Source organism: Schistocerca serialis, chromosome 6 (genome assembly GCF_023864345.2).
Source record: "Schistocerca serialis cubense isolate TAMUIC-IGC-003099 chromosome 6, iqSchSeri2.2, whole genome shotgun sequence".
Taxonomy (NCBI): domain Eukaryota; kingdom Metazoa; phylum Arthropoda; class Insecta; order Orthoptera; family Acrididae; genus Schistocerca; species Schistocerca serialis.
The window spans coordinates 242,097,734-242,118,096 of NC_064643.1; the positions used below are offsets into that span (position 1 = coordinate 242,097,734).

At 43.0% G+C, this 20,363-nt stretch overlaps 1 protein-coding gene across 1 annotated transcript in view; it reads right to left on the reverse strand.

The window, feature by feature from the left end:
* Positions 1-2,751: 2,751 nt before the first annotated feature.
* Positions 2,752-20,363, reverse strand: part of LOC126484805 (probable chitinase 10) — a 32,704-nt gene continuing 15,092 nt past the window's right edge. Inside the window, exons 5-6 of the mRNA XM_050108402.1 lie at positions 6,133-6,169; positions 2,752-2,943 (exon numbers count right to left, since the gene is read on the reverse strand). Coding sequence (XP_049964359.1) covers positions 2,752-2,943; positions 6,133-6,169 — 229 coding nt within the window. The remainder of the gene's footprint in view (positions 2,944-6,132; positions 6,170-20,363) is intronic.

The window sequence follows — 20,363 nt, forward strand, 5'->3', positions numbered from 1 at the left end:
CTCCATGCGGCGCAGTGGACCGGGCCCGCTGGCGGTCTCTAAGCAGTGTCGGAGTTCATGGGAGCTGTTCCGATTGCTACGAGGTTCGTGGCTCACTGATCCAGGACATCAAAGTTAAGTGGTGATTTACCTACCGAAGCCAGTCTGCTCACATTGTTCCGTTGGTTTTCATTGTTGGCTGTTGGGCGTATTCCCGTGAGCAACAGCGAGTATTCGAATTGGCGAAAGTTTGGCCACCACCCGGTGGAGTTTAGCTGTATTTTGGTTATTTGAAGTTAAAGCGCACCCGCGGAATTTTCTAACTTGTGGCCGTTAACGTTCCGGTTACCTGCCCTGGCCGCTGACGTAATACTCAGGCAGTGTCCTTTCCTCACTGTGTTGTCGCTGTCCAACACTTGTGTGTAGTTTTGACAGCTTATGCATAGTTGGTTGTGGGCGGCTACACCTTTTACGTTTTGGCGTTGGAGCTACTTGTGTACTGGTCGGGTGGAAAGTAAGTCGCCTTGTCGGTGGATCCGTTGACTGTCTCTTGGTTCGGTTGCCGGCGGATCGGATATAGTGGGGCAGACTACCTGTCTCCCCTAAGCGAACATTATTATTTCAAGTGCAGACGGACCCCCGGAAACTTCTGAGCGCCGTTGGCTGTATTGCCTTTCCTTATTGGTGTTTGATTGTGTATTTTAATGGCTCACAGCCGATGGTTTGAATTTGTATGCTTTTAGTTGGGTTTTAAATGATACGCCTTCAGCCGTTGTAAAATTGAAAGTTCCTTACTTGTCAAGTCTTGCATTCTTTGGGCCTTCAGCCTCATTTAAAATATCTTTAGATAAAGCTTTGGGCCTTCTGCCTTTTGAAAATTTATTGTAGTTGTGTTTTCCAATCATGAACCTTCAGCCGTCTTAAAATTTAAATTCCTTACTTGTTAAATCTTAAGTTGTTTGGGCCTTCAGCTTCATTTAAAAAAATTATTTAAGGATAAAGCCTTGGACTTTTCCCCGTAAAAATTTACTGTAGTTGTGTTTTGAATCATGGGCTTTCAGCCGTTTTAAAAGTAAAATTCCTTATTGTTACGTCATAGATTGTTTGGGCCTTCTGCCTTTGAAAATTTTTTGTAGTTGTGTTTTTAAATAATGGCCTTCAGCCGTGTTAAAATTAAAATTCCTTACTTGTCAAGTCTTAGATTGTTTGGGCCTTCAGCCTCATTTGAAATATTATTTAAGGATAAAACCTAGCGCTTTCTGCCTTTTGAAAATTTATTGTAGTTGTGTTTTAAATCATGGGCCTTCAGCCGTTTTAAAAATTGAAAAGGGTGTGCCCTTAATCCATAAGATTGTGTGACATATTCAGTAGAAAGTTAACCTCAGAATTTGCACTGTAATGCTTGGGCAACTAAATGAAGTTATAGATGTTCGATTGTAACTGACAGCCGCTCATTTTTGGCCCCTTTCCACGATTCCAACTACCTGTTCTGTCCTGCGGATTTAACTGGGCGTTTCACTAAGGAATATGAGTAGACCCAAAATTGAACATTTTTCTACCTCTGCTCCTACGTAACCAGAGGTGGGACATGGGGGCTGGTCATAACGAAGCCGAACTAATGTACTATAAACACCCTCCACCCAGACCCATCAGACCTATGTCGAAATGTGCGTCTTGGCTTTACAGTGCGTTTTCTAAAATTAGGGCAATATAACATTGAAATAATTCCTGTTGCTAGTTTGGCTATACAGGGTTATACTATTTTGTATTTAATTGTTTTAACTAAAAATGTTTTTGAAAAATAGTAATTTCTAATGACAATGTAACAAGGAATAGTTCCTACATCAGGCACACTGTGAATACTACGTCTACTTCTCCTGTAATAGATAGCGTCAGTTCGGTCCACCTAAACACACGTTGCTCGTAATAGCGACCCATCAGAATAGTTTATGCTGGCACCGTATGTGCTTTTGCTGTCTGTGGATTTGTACGACTTTCAAGCTCTATTATTTCCGTCTGTCGAAGTTAAGACTTACCGTGCTATCTGTGTTTCTATCTTGATGACGAACGGTGAGACTTGGCTCAGGTGAACCACTCTGCTGCGCGACGGCTGTGAGCACACACTTCTCACAGAATATATTGCGCTCTAAGATAGTACACATCTATTCTCAAGCCATTTTAATTCTGTAATGTCATAATTTGATGTACAGATCAGCTGAAGATCCATCTCTATTGAAGTGAAACCGCTAGTGACTTTAAAAAATAATAATAATATTTATATCAAATAGGCAGTGCGGATGACTTCAGTCACCACGCTAGTGGAGCATTTCTGTTTCCACGGTCGCCAAGAAACTGCTGGTACACACTCAGTGTCCTGCACGCCAACTTGAACCGACCAGCTGCCTATGAGACTACATCATAGGTTTCTTATCACAATGCTGCATTTGCAACTTTTAAATGTGTTTTTCATTATCATATACAGCATTAGCGACTACACAATTCATCACTCAAGAAGAGAAGCGTTTATTAGGATTAGAAACTAAATTATAAGGAAATGGTACAAGCAACATAACTTTTTATATTTGTTATAGACAACTGCTCATCATTAATAACTAAATAACAATATTGTACATGCTAGCTTACCAAACAGTCTCTTTATGCCCCATAAATTTGACCAGTTTTATTATTTACTTGTTCCTAGATTTATGAGAAAGTCTCGTAAATACCGCCGCCCACCAGAAGTTAAGACTTCTGAGGAGCAACAGTTCTTCCTCACTTGGAGGAAGAGCAGCCGGCGAACATCGGGTAGTCGCACACTTTGTTCTCCGCGTCGAACTCGAGACCGGCGGGGCAGCGCCTAAGCGCCGCTACCCCCTTACCTATGCACTGCAGGAAGCTGGCGCAGTTTCCAGGCACGCGGAACGGCTCTCCCGCCTCGGTGCACTCCGAAATCAGTATCAGCACCTTAAAACGGAAAATCACCATTTGGAATCCGGTATCCGTCAACCAACGAGAATAAAATAATTATTTTTACCAGTGCGAAGTTCTTATTTTCTAGGACGGAAATGGCAATCATGCGTTAGATTAACTGAGTGATAGTATGAAATTCTCCTAGATCTTACACACGAGGTGCGACAATAAAGTAATGAGACTGATTTTCTTTGCAAGATGTGGCAACCCTGCAGGCTTGCGTAGGCACAGTATCTTTGACCTTATCTTTAAGCTGCTTCTAGTCCAAGTGGCACATCGATGCAACTGCTCAGTCGTGAGTTGTCTTGTAATAAGTTAACACGTGTTTGTGTCTCTCGTTACGGAAATGGAACTGCATAATATTGCGCAACGGTATGCCATTTTTTTAGGTTAAATTGGGTGAAAAAGCGACGACAACTTACAGTAAGCTTCAGAAGGCTTTTGGAGAGGAGGTTTTGTCAAGAGCTCTAGTTTTTCGTTGGCATAAAATGTTTAGTGAAGGTAGAACGAATGTTGAAGATGAAGTCCGCAGTAGACGACCATCCTTAGGGATGGATGTCAACTTAGCCAGGGTGCGTGAACTCGTCCAACCTGATCGAAGATCATCCTTAAAAATGATTGCAGAAGAACTAAACATCAATCGAGTAACGGTTCGTCTAATAATAACTGAAGATATTGGTATGAGAAAGATTTGTGCAAAAATGGTCCCCAAAAATCTCACACCACAACAGCGAGAACAAGGAAAAATGTGGCAGCCGACCTGTTAGAGCAAACGGAAATCAATCCAGAATTGTTGAGCCGTGTTATCACTGGTGATGAAAGTTGGTTTTTTCGGTACGATCCATAGACAAAACGCCAAAGTTCGCGATGGTGCTCAAAGGGCTCACCCAGACCAAAATATGCCTCATGTCAATGTCAAAAGTGAAATGCATGCTTGTGTGCTTCTTTGATTCCAAGGGAATTGTTCATAAAGCGTGGGTGCATCCTGGACAAACAGTTAACCATTATTACTACAAAGAAAATTTAGAAAGACTTCGTAAAAGAGTTCTTCGTGCCCGTGCCAACATTGCTGATAATTGGCTTCTGCATTACAATAATGCTCCATCCCATTCTGCTCTGTCAGTACAGCAATTCTTAACCTCAAAACAAATTATAGTACTACCACAGCCACATTATTCACCAGATATCGTCCCGTGCGACTTTTTTCTATTACCAAGAGTCAAAAGGCGGTCAAGGAACACCGTTTTCAAACAACACAAGATGTCCAAAAAGCTGTGAATAGGCTATGGAGGATATTACAGAAGTAGAGTTCCAGAAATGTTACCATCTATGGCAGATGCGCTGGAAAAAGTGTGTGCAATCAGAAGGAAACTACTTTGAAGGAAATAACACTAAACTTGACTAAAACGGTAAGCAACATTTTTTTCACATCAATCTCATTACTTTACTGTCGCACCTCGTATGAAGCGAAAAAGACCATGAAATAAGTCCATGACTTCGAAAGAAAAAGAACGTCCTTCGTACATTTCAGAATATGCGCTGACGGTTACGTTGCTTTGGCCCAGACACTTTAAATGATAATGGAAATGGCTTTATGCCATGGAATTTGAGAAATTTAGAACACAGTCCGCAACGGTCACCACCTGTTGTCCCTTCCAACCTTCATGGCATCTTAAGATATTTGTGGCAAGGATGCGTTTTGAGCTCCAAAAAGCTGTTATGGTAACCATAGATTACTATCTTCATGGTCTAGCTGTATCGCTCTTCTGGGCCGTAGTCTACTTGCGGCGTAGGCGTTACACTCATGATGTACCAGTACATAAATGTACTTTCTTATCCTGGGAGGCACGATCCAGCGTATAACCGAACATTGTCATTCATTAACTTAGATGAATTCACAAGTACTGTTTGTAATATGGGAGCGTATCGGAGACTGCACTTGGACTGAACTTCGTGAATCGATTGTCCTATCTCGGAGGCAGGTTTGGTTTCAAGCGAAAGCAATATTTTAGCTGCACAAAAAGGTTACTTCCGAATTAGGGCTAACAGAAACTGTGTGAAAGAATTCGACAATTCAGTAAGAGTACACACAATTTCTATTGCGGTATAGCTTTCTAAGAACACAACCGACACTGGTGCATCGATAAATGTAGGGTGTCCCAGCAGATATGTCAATTATCAGGGATATGACAGGAGGAATTACTCGAAGTAGAAATGTCTAATAATCCTCAGGAGGTACGAGCACTTCTTCATCTTCAATTTTGTTAAACAAATCTTTTCTATTGCTAGATCTCTGCTTTCCATACTTTGAAACGTGGTATTATGGACCACACAAGGAATAAAGCTCTAGGAAACATGAGCTCAAAAGTGAGTACTTCAAAAGCTATGAACACCTGTTCATCTTCGCTAATGTGGAGCACATCTCACAGTTCTTTAGGTATAGATTTTAGAGGCCCATGTTTGCTAGACAAATTTTTCTTGTTTTGGTGCATACTACCTCTTCGCAAAATATGGAAAGCAAAGAGCTTGCCATAGAAGAGTTTTGTTTCACGACATTGAATATGAAGTACTGCTCATACTTCTCCAGTTGTGCATTTTACAGCCCATCTTTAGTGGACGTTTTTGGTTCGAATGATCCTTCCTGCTGGATCACTGAATATTCAGCATTGCTTATGGGACACCCTGTGTAAATATCAACTTACCGCAACATACAAAGCTTTTCCCAGCCGCCTCGATCTTGGTGGTGTGTGAGCCCCCTATTTAATAGGATTTCCGTTGGAAAAATCTCATTTCTAATCTATTCTGTGTCTGTTGAAAGATGTGGGTTGTTTGAAGCACTGCTGACTCATTGCTGGACACGAAAAGTTACAATTACTGATCCGGTCTCACGAAACATACATATATTTAAAATATAGCAACAGTGTAAGACACCAAGGATTTCTATGGGAGCAGATTTCGTTTCTGGAAGAAATCCCAAATGTCCTTACTCAGTCCGCTTTCAGAAAAGGTGAGACACCTAGTAATATTTTTAATACTCGGAGGGACCTGGAGGAATAACATTCTTCGCTCTAAAACATTTGAAACAATGGATGCAACGAGATAAGGCTGATAACTCAACTGCTGTGGAAAAAATTTCTTACCACATCGTCACGTTTAAGGGGCGCTGCATGGCTAACAACCAACAGCGAAGTGAGCACGCAGCTCAAAGTCAGGAGAACACCTGCAAAGAAAACGTAATTTGCAATATAATTTCTCACATGTAAACGTAATATTAAAATGTTAATTCCAAATACGCCTCTTTCTAAGTAGATATCTCAGTCGGATAGTCAATCTTTTTATGCTCATGGCAGTCAAATAAGTGAATTACTGAATTATCAACCTGTTTACGAGTGGCCTTGGTACTTTGAGAATGACTTAGATATTAAACCCACAATAGCTTGACAAATGTGCATAAATGACAAACGCTTACCTTAATGAAATCTATAAATTACTTTAAAGATATTCATTATTTTATTGATAATTGTAATCGCAGTATACTGCAAACAGAATGGAACTGAACGGAATGTTCTCTCATATTTAGAATAACAGCCGAGACCACTCAAAAAATGGAGTGATCTGCGTTGGCGTCTCTTTCATCTTTAGTCGTTATTTGGTTCACAGACGAACCCTTTTGTCATATCTAACACAGTGTGATAGAAGCCAAGGTATTGCTCATTAATAAAACCCTAAACATCGCTGAAATCTGGCAATCGGCGGCAGATGTACAAACTTAAATGGGTTGGGGAAGTACATGAACTTTATCGTCAATCAGATATCTTGACTGACTGTTTTGTATTAATTGCGTTGGGCTCTGCCTTACAATTTTGCGTTTGCAATGCAATCCCGTTGGTTACTTCACACAGTCAGTTTATGGTACAGGTTGGATTAGAAGCTACAATCTGAAATTGTCGTCCAACAACTGAAATCGGTGTGTTTGCTACTTCCTTATGTTGGGATCAAAACAAATAGATTAATAGCAAACTAGTGTTGATTTCAAGTCTCCTTAACATACTCTTTACCCGGTGTTACAATATTCCTTTGCCAAAATTTTAAAACCGGCTTGAAGTGTCAATTTTGTGAAACACAAAGATCGTATAGGGAAAATGCTACCGCCACCGTCAATATTCACTAAACTTATCGTTATTCTTTATAATGGATAAGTTTAGAACACGCTACGCTGGCAAGAGTTCTATTGCTTATTATTGTATTACAGCCTCGCTCAGGAGTCTGAGTGTGAGAATCAGTGGCAAGAGAACACAAGGCATATTCCACAGTCTCATGAAAATTTCTAAGAAGCGTTGGAACCCTGCACCAGTAAAGTCTTGGTTATAAAATTTCGAATAACCAAACATGCGTTAAATACTTCACTGGTGTGACGGTTAGTTACAGTTTATTAAGACAGCGGCTTGCAGCTGGCCTGCTCCGAGAACTTACCCCTCATGGTGATTGTTTTCTGCATTCCATATGGTTGACTCTCTCTTTCGATTTTGGCGAGCTTAAATATCCATTTTCTGCATCACGCGTTCTGACCGATTTGAACAGAAGCACAGATACCGAAAGATAAGACTTGCGGTTTTATACCGACCGATACAGTTATCTTTACTGTTAGAACACGTCAAAAGCTACTTAATGCTTCATAACACTTGAATGTGTCTTAACTTGTACCTGAGAGAGCGAAACAGCCCTATCGCGAAAGTGTTGCGCAAATGGCCGTGGCATTGAGTGTATTCGTGATGTATTCTTGGCGACACTGACGCACTCGTTCATTCCTGTACAGTGCTCTGTTCATAGTTGAGCAGTTACACGAAGCGTAAAGAAGTAAAAGTTCCTGCGAAAAGACCTACCGTATTTCAAAAGCCAGTTACATGCAAAAAATGCTCTCGAGAAAATGCTTTTATTTGTGAACTACAAACTCTCTGCCATTTTACATTAGTTGGTTGTAAAGTGAAGTCCTCCATTGCTGACCCATTGACGAAGATTTCCCGGAATAAAAAAAAAATCACAAGGTGCTAAATCGGGTGACTTTATTGGCCAGGTGATGTCTCCTCACTACGAGAGAAGACATCCGGAAACAACTCTCTCAAAGTTTCTAACGGACGCCGAGAGGCATGAGCTGTGGCTCGGTATTGTTGGGTCCAGACCTCTCTGTTTTTATGGTCCTCAACACACTGGTTTAATTTTCGTCTCTATTATGTGACAGAGGCAGGTGGAATTAGCCCTTACTGTTACTCCATCGTCTTCGAAAAAACGTAGACCCCACACACCTAACTCGGCAACGGTACGCCAAACGGTCACACAATGGCTGTCAAGTGATCGTTCTTGAAGTTCCTGAGGGTTTTCTTCAGCCAGCAGATCAAATTTTCCAATGTTGTCCCAATGTCGGCCAGTGAATTCCCTTTCCGGTGCACAGCCTGACGATCTAAACTTTGATACCCAACTGAGCATCATAGTACAGGTTAAAAATACCGCTTCAGATGTAAGGCTCTTTTTATTTAAAACACGACCGGTCATGGTCTCTTATATGCCCATTAGCAAGTGGTATAGCTTTGTGCTGTGACCCCGAGCCTCGCTGTGGAAGAGTACAGGATGCGGTGTGTCACCAGCGAGTGCAGACCACACAGTCATTTCGAACAGTTTTATATACATTAACAGAATCACGTTGACTAAGTTTCAACCGAATGTGAATCACTCGCTGAATAGTAATCACAGAACCACCATCAAGATTTCTCCTCCACAACAAACTCACGATGCTCACCTAGCCAAGCCATTGCAGCTAATGGAAACTGCACGTACACCGCTATCGATTGATACCTCTTCCACATTTGTAATTACACTATAACTCACACAACGGTCTCCGAATACAGAAGGTCTTATTTGCCGGACCCTGCATAACATGAGTATAATAATACAGAATTTCATTTGGGACTGAAAATTGCATTAACTTCAAGGACGTAGGAAGATCAATCCTATGAAGCTCACATATTAAAAAAAATTAATGTCTGAATAACGACAAGATCAGTAGAGAAGCATATCCTGATGTGGGTGGACATGTTTGCAAGATAATATGAGTTGCAACATTGTTCATGAGGGGCTGTAATAGACCTTTACTTACTACCTCGAAAAAATTACGCTGCAAACTTGGAACTTGGTGACGGCATCAGACCTTCTCTCCATACTCACCCTGCAGTGCGCCACATTCTTACCAACGATGAATGAATTTGACGAAATCTACGTTGTCGGAGGTTTGCTTTTGTTTGTTAAAGAAACGTTCCATTTATAAAATAACCTAAACCGTCTTTCTAGAAATGCCTACTACGCAATGATTTCTTCATCCGATGGAAGAGGAAGAATACATTGGAGCTATGTCAGGAGAAAACTGGAGGTGAGTCAAAATTTGACAGCCCAGAGAAGCAACTTGTGTGACTGTGTCCTGTGCGACATTAACAGAGGTGGTATCCCGGAGCGAAATCACCCCCTGTGACAGCTTTGCCCACCAGCTCACCAGGGCAGCCTTTGGCGTTTTCTTCAGGAGGTTTCGGCAGTGTGTTCCTGTGAAAATATTCTGCAGCACCACAACATGGCAGCTTCACCTTGTCCGATGTTGGATATGTCTTCACCGCTTTCGCTGGTGGTGAATCATGGTTTCACAGGTTTCTTCCAGCCTTTGTCAATGGGTCAAAGTGATACAAAAATGCAATCGTCGATGGTTACTAGTGGCCCAAATAAATAATCTTTGGCGTGTCACAGCTGCTACATTTTGGCAGTTGCATCGCTTCGGCAGGCCTTGTGAATGGATTTGAGAAGTCGCGGAACCCAGCAGGTAGAGACCTTAGTCATGTTCAGAATGTCATACAAGAAGTATATATTCCTGACACTGCCAGAATGGTGGCGGTCAGTAACATATTGAACTCTGGAAAGACCCCAGACATCCAAGATCGCTAGTAAAGTATTTATCTAGATGACCGATTTCGATAAGAATATGACAACACAGTCTTACAGAATACAGACATCTAGATAAATACTTTACTAGCGATCCTGACTGTTTAGAGTTTATCCGGAGTTCATTGTATAAGATGCTGAAAACTTATTCATGGTTGAGTCGCAGCTTTCCCGCCACTGTCTCGATTGTGACACACCGGTCTTGGAGCAGCAGGGCCTCCACTTTTATTGCTATAACCGATTCGCCACAAAGATTTTCTGCAATCTTGATTTAGAATTGTTTTACCGTTCCGACAACTTCTGCGACATATAATCACTGTGTCACATGATGAATTGTTGCAGAGTTTATCCCTTACAAAGTCAGACACAAAATAATCGCAAGACACTCCATGTTGTCAATGTTCGGCCTCATTTCGTTTTGGTTCCTCTAGCGGTAGGCTAAGGTACTTTGATACAAGGATTTCTGTTTGTATGTGGATTGCAGGTGTGTGGGGAACATTTTTGTGACTCGGAACACTGTTCAGACTTCCGCAGTCAGTCCTGTAATTAAAGTTTAATATGTCCTCTTACTCCGTTTTTTTTAAAGATGGCATACAAATGTGTTTGCAAACTTTTTCTGAATTACTCCTGAAAAGGATGGATTTTACAAATATGAAAACAATGTTCGAAGGTACAACATGGTCATATAGGCCAACCTAAGAACGTATGTTCTGTCGAAATTTAGAAGTGTTGCAATTCAAAAAGATTGTCAATACTGGATTTAACTCTGTTCCCACACTACTACAAACAAACAATCAGTAATTGTCATCAGATTAAGTAGAAGTACTGACTACGTTCAATAAGTAATGCAACACATTTTTCTCGTCCGATTTTGGTTGAAAAATCGTGGAATTTGTTGTGGAACATTGTGAAATGTTCACGTTTCAGCCCCTATACTTTCATGAAGACCTGACGGGTGGCGGAGCCATTCGTAGATTTCAAAATGGCATCTGCATTGGAAGTGCGTTCCAAGCAGAGATGTGTCATTGATTTTCTTTTGGCAAGCAATCAGAGCCTCGCAGACATTCATAGGCCCTTGCAGAATGACTACAGAGACGCGGCAGATGACAAAAGCATGTCGAATCTGTCATCATCATGACAAAGTCGCGCAAACCTGTCCGATCTCCTGTGTACCGACGGGCCGGACACAGCTGTGACTCCTGCAATGATGGAACGTGCGGACACTCTCATTCGAGCTAACCGACTGATCATGTTAAACACCTCGCTGCACAACTGGGCGTCTCGGCTGACACACTCGTCCACCTGTCGGGGTATTCAAAGTCGTGTGCCGTATTCCCTCTGCCTAACAGAAGACTCTATAGAGCAACAAACGATCATCTGTGCCGATTTGTGTTAGCGTTACGAGGCTGATCGTGACAACTTTTTGTAGAACTTTGTCAGATGATGAAAGACGAGTGCATCACTTCGAATCGGAAGTGGAGGAGTGGCGCCACACCACCTTCCCTCCGAAGAAAAAGTTCAAAGCTGTACCCTCAGCCGCTAAAATCACGCCGACTGTCTTCTGGGACTCTGAAGGGGCCACTCTCTCAAGGCGCAAAGAACAACTTTGAAGTGTATTGTGCTACTCTCTCGAAACAGATGAAACGAAGTCGACGTGTTCGTCACCATGAAAATGTAAACGAACTTTTCCTTTTCCGCGACAACGCAAGTCCTCACACAAATCTGCACGCCCGAGACCAGTTCACAAAACTTCATTGGATTGCCCTCATCCACTCTACAACCTGAATCTCACACCTTCCTACTTCCATCTTTTTGGCCCAATGATGAATGCTCTCCTCGGGAAGCTGAACGTGGATAATGGGAAGGTTATTGATTCAGGAAGACGTTGGCTCCAACATCGACAAGTGGGTAGTGAATTGTAGACTGTGGAAAGACATGAAAGGAAGGGAACCGAAGCGTTTGAGATGTGTCGCTGTAGATGGATAATGAAAATTGCGTCAACTGTTAAGATAAGGACTGAAGATGTTCTAAACAGACTCAGTCAACAACGGAACATACTAATTACACCGACAAGAAGAAGGGACAGGATGATGGGACATATAGTAAAACGTCAGGGACTAACTTCAGTAGTACTAGAGGGAGCTGTCCAGGGTAGAAACTGTAGGAGAAGGCAGGGATTGCAGTATACTTAACACACAATTGAGGGCGTAGTGTCCAAATGCTAACCTGAGATGAAGAGGTGGTCGCAAGAGAACGAACTCATGGTGGTCCGCATGAAACCACTACAGTACTGATGACTAATAAAACAGATATATTGGGTGCCCACCTCACCAAGGGGTGGATAGGGGATAGCCTCGCAGATATGGGTGGTACTGGGGAAATGAAATACCCAGAGTGAACCAAATACTAACATAGGCCGAAACACACCAGTATCTGTTCTAGTGTCCAGGACTAATGGTCAGCGTCTAGTCACCAAGTTGGTGTGGCTGCTACAAATTCGTCTTGATCTCAACAGTCAAGTCTTTAACAATTGTGATCTCCAACTGAGATCACCAGAACTACCTTTAACTTGAAAAAATCGTGATGGAACTACAGGAAAAATATCCGCTACCCCAGGCCCGAGTAAATATACTGGAATTTCCTGGTCATCGGATTCTGGGCGACCAGGAACATCATGAAATAGACAAGAGTCAGAGTTTCTCGAAACCTCTTCGCGAACACTATACTGGCACATTCAACACAAATACGCTTCTCAAGACAGGCAAATTCAGTTAGATTACGGATATTCTACAAAAATTTTACAGACAAATCCTCGCAATACAAGAGACGCATTTCACAGACGAAAACCTCTTCGGCACAGAAAACTGATATACAAAGGAAATCCTGCTCTGAGAAGTGCAACATCCACAATGTTTGGCACAGGATTTGCGTTTCACAAATCAATCATAGACCACATCCTACATTTAAACTCAGGATTTGAAAAGATCTCTACAGTACATTCAAATGAGGAAAGAATAGAAGTCGAGGACTTCTCGAGCGACATGGAAGAATTAACAAATAAAATTTTAGAAAGACATGTTAAGATTGTATCAGGGAAGAAGTACAAACAAATCACAGGCCCATACACAACACACACAGGCATCAAGAGGTATGGCAGAGGAAATACGCACCGAAACCGCCAGGATACTGCGCCGAGTTAAACCACCAGCTTGCAACCTGAAGAAAGAAGAGGTACAAGCTATTAAGAATCTTAAGGCCGACAAGAGTATACTGCTACTGCCTGCCGATAAGGGGAATGCGACCGTCGTAATGAAGACCGAAGATTATGAGCAAAATATCCGAGACCTATTAGATCTGATGTACCGAAAACTACGCTCAGATCAGTCGCAACGTATCACACGCAATACGAATCGGTTAATCAAGGCGTCTTCTCTGCCGGCGGACATACAGAGAAACCTGCGCAACACGGAAGCCCTACGACCTCGGCTGTTTGGATTACCTAAGATCCATAAGAACAACGTTCCACTAAGACCGATTGTTAGCGCTCCTGGCTCACCGACGTATAAACTGGCAAAACACTTGGCCTCTCGGCTCCACCCACACGTGGGGAAGACCGACAAACACATAAAGGACTCAGAACATTTAATTGAGAAGCTGAAGAAACTAAAACTTGCACCAAACGACATCGTAGTCAGCTTTGATATTGTTTCTTTGTTTACGAAAGTGCCACTCAGTGACGCTCTGGAGCACATCGGTTCCATTTTACCGAAAGACATCACAAAGCTCTTCCATGCATGTCTCACCACGAGCTATTTCACGTGGAATGGCAATTTCTACGAACAGCTGGAAGGTGTTGCCATGGGTAGTCCCCTTAGTCCAGTGGTGGCCAACTTCTTCATGGAGCATTTCGAAGCACAGGCACTGGACTCGGCGACTTGTAAACCTATGATGTGGTACAGGTACGTCGACGATACTTTCGTTGTGTGGAGTCATGGCGAAGAACAGCTCGGTGACTTCCTAAGACACTTGAACAACCTCCACACCAACACAAGATTTACCATGGAATTAGAAAAGGACAATAAACTACCATTTCTAGATGTGCTGGTCACAAGGGACGGCGAAAACCTGGGACATAGCGTCTACCGGAAACAGACACACCCGGACCGATACCTGCACAAACTATCAAACCATCACCCGAGCCAGAAAAGGAGCATGATTCACACGCTCGTACCGCGAGCAGGGCGAATATGTGAGCCGCAGCACCTCAAACGCGAAATGCAACTTCTAGAAAGTGTTCTGAGGAGAAATGGGTACTCTACAAATTATATGAGAAGTGTAACAGAGCCAAGCACTCGACGATGTAAGAAATAAGGAATAGAAATATCGGGTACGGCCTATATGCCATACATTCCCAGAGTGATGGACAGAATCGGCCGTATATTGCACAAGCATGGCGTAAAGACAAGTTTCAAACCGACAAGGAAGATCAAAGAATGTCTTAGACCGGCAAAGGATAAAAGGGACTCACTTGCAATGTCGGGAATATACCGCTTAAAATGCAAATGCGGAAGAGATGTCTAGCAAACTCAAGTGGCAGACTCTGCAAGAGAGGCACTCTGCATCGCGGTGTAGCTTGCTGTCCAGGTTTGGAGAGGGTGCGTTTCTGGATGAGGTATCGAATATATTGCTTCCCCTACTTATACCTCCCGAGGAGATCACGAATGTAAAATTAGAGAGATTCGAGCTCGCACGGAGGCTTTCCGGCAGTCATTCTTCCCGTGAACCATACGCGACTGGAACAGGAAAGGGAGGTAATGACAGTGGCACGTAAAGTGCCTCCCGCCACACACCATTGGATGGCTTGCGGTGTATAAATGTAGATGTAGATGTAGAAACGTTTATGTCGGAATGACCTGACGATCAGTCACCACCAGGATTAATGAACATAAGTGACATTGCAGGTTGGGGCAAGTGGAGAAATCGGCCGTCGCAGAGCACGCGCTGAGACCTACCATGTAATAAAAATCACCGACACGGAAGTTCTAGGTGTAGAGAAGCACTATAGCACTCGCTTGTTTAGAGAAGCTGTAGAAGTATACAAACATGGGAACAGCTTCAACAAGAAAGAGGAAAGCCTTAAGGTAAACGGATCCTGGCTTTCCGTACTGCAGCGAAAGACCGTCGCAGGTAGCAATAGGAGAACCGCGCAGGAAATGACCGCGGAGAAGCCCTCGGACGTTGGCGCGCCAGGTACATATAGTCTGCGGCCGCGAGCTCGGCTCCAGTTCACCACCGGCAATGGAGGGTGAAGCTTTGACAATGCCAGCCACTCGTGCTTGCGAAATGTCAGTAAAATCATCAGACTAACGTCGGCCGAAGAACCCGAGGCAGAAGTAAATAGGTACGTAAGGGATTCTTCGAGTCGGACCATCACTTGCTACGAGTAAAAATTAGAGCAGTCCCAAGAAATAGAAAGACAACACAGAACAGAATTACAAGCCCGGAAGCAGAATACTTGAAGATAAACAAAGAGAAAATTATTGAAGAAATTAACAAAAGCTCAACAGAAAATTGGACAGACCTCGCGATGCCAATTCAGAATGCCTTGCGTTTTGGTCAGCCTCATAGGTAACTAAGCGTAGATGGTGGAACAGAATTTGTTATCCGGCCATTGAACGTAGAATCCAGGTCTAGAAGATATTTAGCGGTAACAGGACAACAGAGAGATGGAAGTATTTCTACAAAGTCCAGAAACAATCCTCGACAGATATTAGAAGAGTGAAGAGGACATACGACAAAAGTAGGCTGGATTAAATTGAGGAATCTCCTTCAAAAGAAAAAACCGATCTCTGGAAACAAATGATAAACATCTCAATTGCTAGAAGCCAAAAGAAAAACTGCACTTTATGAAAGCAGTACCAAACCCAGATTCGAAACCGCCTGCATTAACAAATGTAGAAGAAATCATAAACCAACTTTGTAACAGAACCCCGGGGGAAGACTGCATTGTCTCCGAAATCTGGAAGCTCAAAAGCCAAAACATCACAAAGAAAATCCATAAAATTCTACAGAAATATGCAATAAGAAAAATTCGCAGGAATGGAAATGGGCGTTGATCCATCCGCTGCACAGAAATGACGACAAGACGGACCCTGATAACTATTAACATGTGGATCTACCGCAGTAAAAGGAATAGTGAGGCAGTGGCGTCGTTAGTTAAAGGGAGATGTTTAAATGTTATGAGAAGTAGACAAGTGCCAGGCCCACTGTCCGGACAAACGATCTCGATGTTCTTGTGAACACAAATGTGAAACAAATTCAACGCTAACCAATAAATCAATTACCCTCTGGAATCTCGTTGTTAAGATTCGTGACAAACTTTATGCTATCGGGAACTGATTGCGAGATGGATGTCAAAGGTGCTAACACATACCTACACTACTGGCCATTAAAATTGCTACACCACGAAGATGATGTGTTACAGACGCGAAATTTAACATGTAGGAAGAAGATGCTGTGATATGCAAATGATTAGCTTATCAGAGCATTCACACAATGTTGGCGCCGGTGGCGACACCTACAACGTGCTGACACGAGGAAAGTTTACAACCGATTTCTCATACACAAACAGCAGTTGACTGGCCGGCGTTGTCAGGTGAAACGTTGTTGTGATGCCTCGTGTAAGGAGGAGAAATGCGTACCATCACGTTTCCGACTTTGATACAGGTCGGATTGTATCCAATCGCGATTGCGAATTATCGTATCGCGGCATTGCCGCTCGCGTTGGTCGAGATCCAATGACTGTTAGCAGAATATGGAATCGGTGGGTGCAGGAGGGTAATACGGAACGCCGTGCTGGATCCCAACGGCCTCGTATCACTAGCAGTCGAGATGACAGGCATCTTGTCCGCATGGCTGTAACGGATCGTGCAGACACGTCTCGATCCCTGAGTCAGCAGATGGGGGCGTTTGCAAGACAACAACCATCTGCACGATCAGTTCGACGACGTTTGAAGCAGCATGGACAATCAGCTCGGAGACCATGGCATTGGTTACCCTTGACGCTACATCACAGACAGGAGCGCCTGCGATGGTGTACCCAACGACGAAGCTGGGTGCACGAATGGAAAAACGTCATTTTTTCGGATGAATCCAGGTTCTTTTTACAGCATCATGATGGTCGCATCCGTGTTTGGCGACATCGCGGTGAACGCAAATTAGAAGCGTGTATTCGTCATCGCCATACTGGCGTATCACCCAGCGTGATGGTATGGGGTGCCATTGGTTACACGTCTCGGTCACCTCTTGTTCGCATTGACGGCACTTTGAACAGTGGACGTTACATTTAAAAAGTGTTACAACCCGTGGCTCTACCCTTCATTCGATCCCTGCGAAACCATTCATTTCAGCAGGATAATGCACGACCTCATGTTGCAGGTCCTGTACGGGCCTTTCTGTATACAGAAAATGTTCGACTGCTGCCCTAACCAGCTCATTCTCCAGATCTCTCACCAATTGAAAACGTCTGGTCAATGGTGGCCGAGCAACTGGCTCGTCACAATACGCATGTCACTATTCTTGATGAACTGTGGTATCGTGTTGAAGCTGCACGCCATCCGAGCTATTTTTGACTAAATGCCCAGGCGTATCAAGGCCATTATTACGGCCAGAGGTGGTTGTTCTGGGTACTGATTTCTCAGGATCTATGCACCCAAATTGCGTGAAAATGTAATCACATGTCAGTTCTAGTATAATACAGGGCTATTACAAATGATTGAAGCGATTTCATAGATTCACTGTATCTCCACTCATTGACATATGGTCACGACACACTACAGATACGCAGAAAAACTCATAAAGTTTTGTTCGGCTGAAGCCGCATTTCAGGTTTCTGCCGCCAGAGCGCTCGAGAGCGCAGTGAGGCAAAATGACGACAGGAGCCGAGAAAGCGTATATCGCGCTTAAAATGCACTCACATCAGTCAGTCATAACAGTGCAACGACACTTCAGGACGAAGTTCAACAAAGATCCACCAACTGCTAACTCCATTAGGCGATGGTATACGCAGTTTAAAGCTTCTGGATGCCTCTGTAAGGGGAAATCAACGGATCGGCTTGCAGTGAGCGAAGAAACGGTTGAACGCGTGCGGGCAAGTTTCACACGTAGCCCGTGGAAGTCGGCGAATAAAGCAAGCAGGGAGCTAAACGTACCACAGCCGACGGTTTGGAAAATCTTACGGAAAAGGCTAACCAGAAGCCTTACCGTTCACAATTGCTACAAGCCCTGACACCCAATGACAAAGTCAAACGCTTTGAACTTTCGGAGCGGTTGCAACAGCTCACGGAAGAGGATGCGTTCAGTGCGAAACTGGTTTTCAGTGATGAAGCGACATTTTTTCTTAATGGTGAAGTGAACAGACACAATGTGCGAATCTGGGCGGTAGAGAATCCTAAAGCATTTGTGCAGCAAATTCGCAATTCACCAAAAGTTAACGTGTTTTGTGCAGTCTCGCGGTTTATAGTTTAAGGCCCACTTTTCTTCTGCTAAAAAAACGTTATAGGACACGTGTATCTGGACATGCTGGAAAATTGGCTCATGCCACAACTGGAGACCGACAGCGCCGACTTCATCTTTCAACAGGATGGTGCTCCACCGCCCTTCCATCATGATGTTCGGCATTTCTTAAACAGGAGATTGGAAAACCGATGGATCGGTCGTGGTGGAGATCATGATCAGCAATTCATGTCATGGCTCCACGCTCTCCCAACTTAACCCCATGCAATTTCTTTCTGTAGGGTTATGTGAAAGATTCAGTATTTAAACCTCCTCTACCAAGAAACGTGCCAGAACTGCGAGCTCGCATCAACGATGCTTTCGAACTCATTGATGGGGACATGCTGCGCCGAGTGTGGGAGGAACTTGATTATCGGCTTGATGTCTGCCGAATCACTAAAGGGGCACATATAGAACATTTGTGAATGCCTAAAAAAACTTTTTGAGTTTTTGTACGTGTGTGCAAAGCATTGTGAAAATATCTCAAATAATAAAGTTATTGTAGAGGTGTGAAATCGCTTCAATCATTTGTAATAACCCTGTATATTTGTCCAATGAGTACCCGTTTATCATCTGCATTTCTTCTTGGTGTAGCAATTTTAATGGCCAGTGGTGTACAATTATCACATAATGAAATATTTATTGAGCTTTCCTCAGTCGCTTTTACCATGAGGAAGATATTTATCCTTAGCACAGTTGATGTTAAAACGAGGATAACCTACTGCAATGAGCCAATATGTGTTAAGATATCGAACTGGTGTTTTTATTTCATCAAGTTTTAGGGTTACGTTTCATTCAAATCAGTACTTTGTCTACCGGAAAACATATACAAACATTTTTGGTGCAATATTTACTCTACACTATAGAGCCGCTAAATCGGCAACTGGAGGTTCAAGTATAGTAGGTACCCCCTCCCCCCCCCCCTCCATCTTCCCAAACTCGTGTTCTGCACACAGTCGTCACAAATCGGAAGCCTTAGGAACGAAGGGCCGAGAGCGTCGAGCCTAACCAGGCCAACTACGCCACCAAACCATACTTTTTGACAACTGCATGCACAATGCGTTTCAGTGCGGTCACTTGAAAATAACATGATTACCGAAGTAGGTACATAGCAAAGTGCAACGAAGTTTTCATAGCCAGAGGCGTAGAATGACCGAATTCATTATTGCTGCTAAATAACAGAAAAAGAAAATTTTCATAAAAATACTATGTGGAATTGCATCCTCACGATGTTAATGTGTTCTCGTCTGATTAATCAGATATATTATACATCTCTTGAAAATTCAATAGCTTGCAAATGAGAGTAAGTGAACGAATGGAATTGATTTACTGTTATTAAAACATAGTGAGTGCTTATGAGTAACTGATCAGCGTTGATATTTACGCACGTATCATGGCTGATTTATTATTTAAACACATGGGACTAACGTAGAATATACAAACGCAACGGACTGGTAATCAATGTTCAAATGCGATAGTCTGAAGATCAATAAACAAACGCAAGAGACTATTAACGACTATATATTTGACAGTAATTAAAATGAAACTATATGATCCCACAGACTTCTTCAAGTCTCAAACATCTATTATGTATATATACAAGGTGAATATTAATACAACCTACGAACTGCAGGGACAGATTCCTGACTGAAAATAGAGGAAAAATGTTCTTATGAGCATATGAGCATGTGTCGAGAAATGGACCGTACGTTCACGATAACATATCGTCTCGGAACACAGTACAGAGCTGCATCGCATCATGTCCAAACAGATGTCCATGGAATGCAATGCACGCGATCTCATGTCGAATCACGGAGTGCCACGCTCTTTCGCACATTCCGGCCTCTCTCTGAAAAGCGTCACAGACGTCGTGAACACGGTTC